Source organism: Chaetodon trifascialis, chromosome 9 (genome assembly GCF_039877785.1).
Source record: "Chaetodon trifascialis isolate fChaTrf1 chromosome 9, fChaTrf1.hap1, whole genome shotgun sequence".
Taxonomy (NCBI): Eukaryota; Metazoa; Chordata; class Actinopteri; order Chaetodontiformes; family Chaetodontidae; genus Chaetodon; species Chaetodon trifascialis.
The window spans coordinates 20,420,563-20,429,193 of record NC_092064.1 but is presented as its reverse complement, the minus strand read 5'-3'; the positions used below and the strand labels follow the sequence as shown (position 1 = coordinate 20,429,193).

The 8,631-nt window shown below is 41.1% G+C and overlaps 1 protein-coding gene across 1 annotated transcript; it reads left to right on the top strand.

The window, feature by feature from the left end:
* Positions 1-4,698: 4,698 nt before the first annotated feature.
* LOC139336489 (P2Y purinoceptor 12-like) lies at positions 4,699-8,233 on the top strand. The gene is made up of 3 exons (XM_070970620.1): positions 4,699-4,850; positions 5,106-5,366; positions 6,024-8,233. The coding sequence occupies exons 2-3, from the start codon at positions 5,115-5,117 to the stop codon at positions 6,858-6,860; spliced, it is 1,089 nt and encodes a 362-aa protein (XP_070826721.1). The 5' UTR covers positions 4,699-4,850; positions 5,106-5,114; the 3' UTR covers positions 6,861-8,233.
* Positions 8,234-8,631: the final 398 nt, after the last annotated feature.

The window sequence follows — 8,631 nt, the reverse complement described above, 5'->3', positions numbered from 1 at the left end:
AACAAACTGGAGCTTGGGATGGAATCAGCCACATCATTAAGAAGAAGCTAAAGCCCAGCAGCCAGTTGGACCCACTGATGTTCATGTGTGTGTGTGCAGTTTTGATGCAGACAGTCAACACACCCATGCTGGACACATGGGCCTCATGAGAAATGAAGGAATGTACTTAAGTCAGCAGTTACTAATGTGGAGCCCTCACAAAGCTCCCACAGAAATCAAACTAGCAGCGTTAGCAAGACAAATGCAGCATTTCAGTACCTTTTTATGATCAGCATAGAGCGATGTTTTACACCCTGATGGCCCGTGACGGCAAATGTGTTTTCATCCTCAATAAAAGCTGGAAACACTGCAGCTCACAATATTTTTTAGGTATATCCATGTCCCCCTTCACCTCCATGTGAGCTGCTGTGAGATTTTTTTTCTGTGTGGATAACCATATGGGAGGCAGACCCACTGGAACTTACGCTGAGCAGCGCAGCAGCAGGAGCTAAAGAAACCTTAAACTGTCAAAACAAAGTGTGGTCCACACATTTCAGCAATGGCAGTAGAAGCCAGTAGATTTGGAAGCCTGTCAAGGGAAATATATACACATAAACATGCATACATAAAGACAGAGGCAGTCGCAAACAAACCACAGTATAAGGACCACCCTGAATGTTTTTTCTCTCTCTCTATGTGGTAAGAAGTTCCTTTCTTATGTCTTTCTGTCTGTCACAATGACAAGATGATCAACTGGCGACCATTCGCAAGGGTCAAGGGTCAGGCTCTCCGGACCACAGCTGTTACAGCTCTGCGTCTGTTATTAGCTTGATGTTTGCCCTCGAACACCAGGGTTTCTTTCCATTGCCTTTTCCCTAACCTCAGTCAGTGTTGCGATAAAAGACTCTTAACGGCTATGAAGGCTGGCTATTTTTGCTCAAAGCAGAGCTACAGTAAAAGTAATACCCCACGTGCAGAGAGGAAATGAAGTTTTTCTCCCTCCTCTCTCAAGATCTATTATCCTCAAAGCGTGGAAATAAGTGCAAGACGGTAGCTGTGTTAAAGCAGCCTTGTGGTCTGGGATTGGTAGAAAGTGAAAGTGATGAGTGGTGACTTAAAGGTCAAGGGGTGACGTGGGAGGTGAGGAAAGCAGTGTGCCCACAGAGAGGGAAAAGCATGTGAGTGTGTGTATGTGGGTTGTTGAGGAGGCTCAGAGGGGTTTAAATGGAAAGTCAGTCATGTCTTGAGTTACGTTCACTTTATTTCCTTTCCTCATTCCCTTCTTCCTGTCTGTCTGGTAGGGAGCTGACAAGGATTACTGTGTGTGAATATAGTGCAGCTTTACCTGTGCCTGTATGTGTGTCTGCTGCTGTGCATTCAAAGACTATTTGATCATGCCTTTGTGTAAATGATTCATGTTAATTTTAAACATCAGTTCATGAGGCAGGATTTTATGACGATCCTTGTCCAAGAGAACCTTAGAGACACAGGACACGTCATTTAAAAAAGCTACCAACTCATGTCTGATCGAGGTGAAATCAAAGACATCCAACAAGGAACAGAAGCTAAAGAAAGGGAGCAAAGTGGAAAAATAGAAAGGTGATAGAAGGATAGACAAGCAGCAAGTGTAGCTGTCTCGTGCTCTGCGGTAGAATTCATGCTTGATGCACTCCTGATCAGACCCAGATGTGCAGAGATCACAGCTGTGGGAAAGACGACTGCATGTAAATAGGGGTGGTTGGGGGAATTGACATACAGTACATATGAGCAAATGTAAGCTGAGCTATACATGGGACAGCAACCACAAGAGCAACACAGGGAGGCCTTTAGATAAGCATTTGCTTAGGAAGTGAATTCTGCTGACAGTGACAGACTTGCCCCAGACACAGGAAGCTGTAGTTGCAGGCACTCAGTAGACTGAAGGGCATGAATATGAAGGACATCAGGGTCATGTGATGGAGACAGAAGCAAAGATCACAATGTACAGAAACTGGCACTCAATTCCTAAAATAAGAATTGAAACCTCACAGGGTCATTTATAAAGAAATACACACATCAGTCTAACTGTCACATGGTACAGTCGGGTTCAACAGAACAGGTCAGTGATGTACTGTATAAACTGTGATAAGCCCACAGTCACAGCAGAAATATCCTATTCAAATGGATGAGAGTCAGTTATTAGATTATTTGACACTGTATTTTTGGGAGCCTTTTTATACTCCTTTGTATATAATGTACATAGCCTTCTATATTTGATTTCATTTTGTATGTTGATTTCATTTTGCACCTTTTGTGTTTTATTGTCTATTTGTTCTACTTGTTCTGTTTTTTGCCTCCCCTTTTATTCATTAGGGGTCAGTAAAGTCTTATCTCATTGCTGGTGTCATCATGTACAGCAGATGGTTCTATAGATATGTGGTTTCTGCTGAGTCAACACCAGCGATGCCTCGGCATCTGGAGTGTGCTACCAGAATAGCTGCGCCTTATTTCTCATCAGTTAATTAGCTGTTGCCTATCGAAACAACATAAGACAAAAATAAATACATTTAAGTGATGCTATTTTTTTGAATCATCAATAAATGTGCAAATTAGTAAATCCTCACCACATAATTACATTTTAAATTGACTGGACGCTTTAAAATTTCATTTTGTGCTATTGCATTTACTAAAGTGCCTTCAAGCATTAAACTGGTGGAGGTTGCACTGAATTACAAATGTGTGTTATTATTCCAGTGACACACTCCTGGCTCGTGATGTGAATGAATCCATTCTGCAGCAGAGCTGGCAAAACTGAACAATTCGTTTACGAGTTTTATTCACACTGGGTCTACGCTGTTTCCAGGGAATATCCCCACACTCTAAAGCCTAACAGCGAGTCAGCTTTTAAACTAACAGAGATTAAGATGGGGGCTTTACATCCTTAAACAGAGTCACAAACTCACCCGAGTACAATGTGACAGTTTTGCTTGCTGTGTGTGTTCGCTGCTGAGACAGTTCAATGGGTTCAGTGCTATGAGCCTGTATACGTGATGCTTTAATCATCTCAAGGTATTTTCTTATTTCTACTACAACACATACATATGAGTTGATAAATTTCCGTTTATTTACTGAAAAGATAATGAAATAATGCAAACATTATATCAGCCTAATAACACAATAAGTAAAGTAAAACACTTCATAGATTCTCAGCTCCATGTAGCCCACAGGTCAATATGAAGCAAACATTACTTTACTTCCACTTTATACCCACATCCTAGTTAGTGTGCACCTTACTCTTTTGGCTTGAAAGCTGTGCAACCTCTGAATACTTAGTATATTTAAAGGTCTGGATGCAGGTGCGCCGAGACAACATGATGCTCTGCAGACTTCCTCTTCTTCATTCCCTCTCTTTCCACCATTTCCTGTCTCTCTTTAGCTTCTTCTTGAAAACTTTTGGGCAGACCTGTGCATGCTATAGAACAGACGACAATTTGGGGAAGTTTCTTCATGCTCTGTCTCTGAGAGAACGAGGTCGAAGGGTGAAACCACTTAAAAAAAAATAGTTTCACAACATGTGCACTCTTCAAGACCGCACGGTAGAAAAACTTACAACTAACAAGACCTGGAAAGGCAGTGAGTTCAAAATGTGAATGGAATTGTGAGCAGTGGGAAAAAATTCATATTGGTAAAGCATCTGCCAGAAACACTGTTTCATATTTTTTCCACCTCGGAACAGATGGTTTTACTGCCATATGCTCCCAAGCTGTTTGCTCGCAAAGGAACTGCATTGTATTGTATTAAGAGTCCTCTTCAGTCTATTTGAGGATTTATTATAAATAGTTACAGGTGTCAGAATGCAGGAATGTGTGGTAAAGTGATGAGTGCTTAACTGTGCTGCTCGCTTGAGATTGTCAAGAGTGTTTTCTTGCTTTTTTCCCAGTGCATGCTGGGAAAGGCTGCAGTTCATCCCCAGCACAGAGGAACAATCTGGCAAAATGAAGAGAAGGCTGTGTTAAATGACTCATGATGTGACAAATTACTTTTGCCTCGGATAACCCTGACTGATGTAGTTTTCCTGCACATCACTGTTCAATTATGCAGGTTTACATGAACCAAATTACAGGTTAGTATGACTCACAGTAGGAGCTACTGTGAGTCATACTCAAATCAAATGGAGTGACTGCCATGCATTCATCCAATAACACAAATATTTATGGACCTCCAAATGATTTTTATTCCTTAATTCCTTTATTGCAGAAATAAACTTACGTACTAGCACGTTTTGCAGAAGCTGTGGACATTATGCAAGAATAACTACCAAAAGTCAAATAAGGGAATAAGAGGAAACACATTAGCTTGTATCATATTTTGAAAGGACAACAAGGAGTCCCATTTATCAGATCTTAACACTTTAATCCAAACAACTTGTCAGTATTAGAGAGTCCATCATTAAAACAACAGTAGCTCAGAAAAATATATGGATGATGACCTTTAAATGTTGTTTAGCTACATATTGCAGTCTTGTGTCTTTTATTGTGCTTTTTTGTTGTTTAGAAGATGCATTCAGTTTGTGATTATCTTTGTGTTCATCTGCTGCAAATCAGTCTCCCTCTGGGGCCAATTAATACATAGAACTGAACTTCTTTATTGAAATAGATCTAGAAGTGCAGTCTGCAGCCTTTCCTCATGACAGGAAAGAGAAAGAAGAAGAAAAAGAGAAAGTCTTCCTGTGACTTATGTATCATTAAACCACACACACACGTCCACACACTACCGAAACTGTGTGGACCAGACAGATCACGTTTGTACAGAATACAGGAGAGGAACGTTGAATAGGACCGGCACTGGGACGTTAAGGTGACTTCACTGACACGTATCAGAAACATCGACAGGTCAGTAATAAAACCATAAACTCTACTGATTACTATAAATCAGGCAGAATAGAATTACAGATTGTGTAAATGCTGAAATTTCTTTGTGTTATATGATGTAGAGACATCAATAAATGTATATACAATGCAGTATATGTATGTATATAGATGCAGATATACAAGGATGACTGACCTTTTCAGACTATTTATTGTTTTTCTTTTCTTTTTCTTTTTTTTGAGAACATACTGAGAACTGCTTCCACTTGTATTTTTCAGACAACCCTCATGGAGACAAATGCAACTTCCCTCCTGTTCCCTGGCAATCACAGCCACACCAACAGCACCTGTTCTCGTGACAACGTTCTGAAGACGGTGGTTTTTCCGGTTCTCTACTCCTTTCTCTTTCTGCTCGGGCTGTCGCTCAACGGCGTGGCTGCGTGGGTGTTTTTACGGATTCCCTCAAAGTCTCACTTCATTATCTACCTGAAGAACATCGTGGTTGCAGATCTCATCATGACCTTCACGTTCCCGTTCAAGGTTTGGCTTGACTTGTACACTTTCAGGGGGTTTCGAGTTGCCTCTAAGATTCATTAATGGTTATTAAACTGTTTCCTATAAATTAATTAGAAGTCATTCAGTAGAACAAACCTTTGGGTGCAAGGTTGTGAAAAATCTCTCTTGCTGACTCATTCTCATCCAAGTCATTAAAGAACGGTCATGAGCTTCTTGCATTTCAGAGAGGCATGAAGTTATGCAGCTATAAATGTCAAAAACGTATTAATAAAGGGGAATAGACATCAGTATTGAAGTTACACGTGTTAGTCATCAGCTACACACAGGAGGTCATCTCCACCTATAAATGTTAATAAATGAATGACAAAGTGTTTTTTACAGTAATCCATCAAGCTTGCAGTTATAATGTTAATAAATAATTAATAAATGAATTGCGGTCCAGCTGCCCAACAGCCAAGAAGACAAATAAAGTGTCCTGAGAGAGAAGAATAAACACCAGTTAGACAGATTTTTCAGAACTTGGCAACCCAAATGTTCTAATTTGCTTTGATGCATTATTAAAACATTTAATAACCAATAATAAAGAAATGAGTTACATCTTAGGAGTCCTTTATAAAAAGATGCTAATTAGAAAGTGGCACCGTTGTAAAATGTAAATGACTGCACACTGTGTTTCTGCAGGTGTTATCAGACTCCAACATGGCTTCCACTGGGCTGCGTATTTTTGTGTGCCGGGTCTCCTCGGTGCTCTTCTACCTCACCATGTACATCAGCATCCTCTTCTTCGGCCTCATCAGCATCGATCGCTGCAGAAAGACCCTCAAGCCCTTTCGGGGGACTAACGCAGCCCGGCTGGCCCGTCGCAAACTCCTTTCAGGAGCCATCTGGACCATCCTGCTGGTTCTCTGTCTGCCCAACATGATCCTCACATGTAAAACCCCGACTTCTCCTTACTTCAAGTGCAGTGACCTGAAGACAGAGGCTGGGCTGCGCTGGCACGAGGTGGTAAATCACGTCTGTCAAGTTATTTTCTGGGGCAACCTGGTGACTGTGATAGTGTGCTACACTCTGATCACCAAAGAGCTGTACAGATCCTACTCCCGCACCCGCGCTGGAGGGACCATACGTCAGGCGCAGAGTAGGTCAACGGTTCGGACGCCCAACCAGGCCAAAAGGAAAATGAGTGCGAATGTCTTCCTGGTTCTGGCAGTGTTCTTTGTGTGTTTCGTGCCCTTTCATTTCGCCCGTGTGCCATACACCATGAGCCAGACCCGAGGGGTTCTCTTTGACTGTAAGCTCAAACTCTTCTTCTTTCAGCTGAAGGAAAGCACCCTCTTCCTCTCATCCTTAAACTCTCTCCTGGACCCTCTCATCTACTTCTTCCTCTGTAAGTCCTTCAGGACCACTCTGTTCAAGACCCTGCGGCTGCCTCCTGGTACCTGTAGCTGGCTAATAATGAGAGGGTCAGACACAGAGACAGGCAGCACCCCTCTGAGAGACTCCTCCATGTGTACCTAAAACCGTAATAAAGACTCTTCTCATGTGGTATGACACACACAGTGCTTCGCTGTAATCAACATGTTGACTGAGACTGAGCTTTGTCCTCGAGACAGAACCGAAATCTGTGTGCCAGATCACGTATTTGTCTTCATTATCATCACAAAATGATTATGACATTGTGCCTTTAAAGACCTGCAGGTTCAGTTTGTAACTTAAACTAATCAGCTTCTTTTTTATTGACAAATGAAAGGAGTAGAAGAACCGACATTTTTTTGCTGTTCTCTATTCTACACAACAGCACAAAGTTCCTCTTCTGTGTTCTCACAGCCACTAATCGTGAAAAGAAGAACATGTGACGCAATCATTAAGAAACTAAAAATAAATCTAACCTTAAAGACTTCCACAGAATTCATCTAAAATAACCTCACATCTTACAGAATGTGATCTCTTGGTGTTGCATGTGTATGAAGGTATTGCTGCTTATTGCGTTGGCACTGACTGATTCTTCAATCACACCGTACAGCTGATAATAAGAATTTGCTATTGTCAAGGTCATCAGTCTGTTGTGGTAAATAGGTGTCATTTATTATAACTGTTGTACTATTACTCTGTTTAGAAGAAAATGAAGAATTGTATCACATCTTTTGAAGTACATCAGTTGTCATTCAGAACAATACTGACACGAGCAGAACAACAGAGCAACCTGGATGTGACAGATGATGGGGACGACTTCAGTCTAGCCTAAAAACACATGGTTTACCACCATCTATGTTATTTGAATCCCCTTTTTCCCCACGGAGGCTGCAGCACTCTTCATGGATTTGCATCTCTCTGGTTAAATAGGCTGAAACACTTTGTAAATTCATCTTTTGAAGGCGTTAATCCCCCTCAGGCTACACACTGTGGAGGTAAGGAGAATGCTGCTGTTGGTGAGTGACTAAATATAATGTTTTGTTTCACAGCCTTTTGGGGATTGTTTTTCAGATTCGATTGAGATTCGATCAAACTTACTTACTGGTTAGAAGATCAGACTGAACATGACATTGCTTAAATATGGTTTAGTGAACGGCATCAAGGCATTGACGCTACGGTGGGCCTTACCTTTTCTTTTGCCTTTTTGTTGTACTAGGTAGCTATTACTGTCAAAGGGCATTCTCTATGCAGTATATTCACTTGCTAATATCATTCTAAATTTAACTACACAATACTGAATGTATAAAAGCTACTGATGAGGAGAATCCTGGTGAAGCTCTGACTGAATACACTTAAATGCAGACCAATTACAAAGGTGACAAAGAAGAAGAAAAGATTGTATACCAGTCCTTAAAAGGTGGTAGAATCTGTATTCAGCATGTGTCTGTGAGATTCAAGTAATGCAATAAAGTTTTTGCTCTTGTATTCAGTGTGGTGAAAACAAATCCAACAATTGCATAACTTCCGTCATGTAGTGTCAAATGTGGAAGTGTCAGGTTCCTCCTCCAGGATGTACTCAAATCCTGTGGTGGTGGTATTCAAAACCAAATCATAGCAACAAATGTCTTTTAAACTAATGACGCATGCAGATCAGGTCCAACTGGGCAAGCAGGGAACATTTAAAGCAGTTCTCAGTCTCATGTGAGTGCTGGACCTGAAGTTAACCCAATCATTCACTCCAAAAGCCTGATGTGTCTTCTCACGTTACGTCATGTTCCTCCAGTCATGCCAACGGGCCCTCGTCAGCAATGAACCAAAGTCACTCTTCATTTCCAAATTTGTTGCAACATTTTAAAGAAATATGAACCAAAAGCAA

What these genes read in the sequence shown, in the direction of transcription:
- LOC139336489 (XM_070970620.1), top strand. Translation starts at nt 5,115, where the DNA reads ATGGAGACAAATGCAACTTCCCTCCTGTTCCCTGGCAATCACAGCCAC. An exon ending in CCTTCACGTTCCCGTTCAAG is followed by an intron (nt 5,367 to 6,023) that starts GTTTGGCTTGAC and finishes GTGTTTCTGCAG; the next exon opens with GTGTTATCAGACTCCAACAT.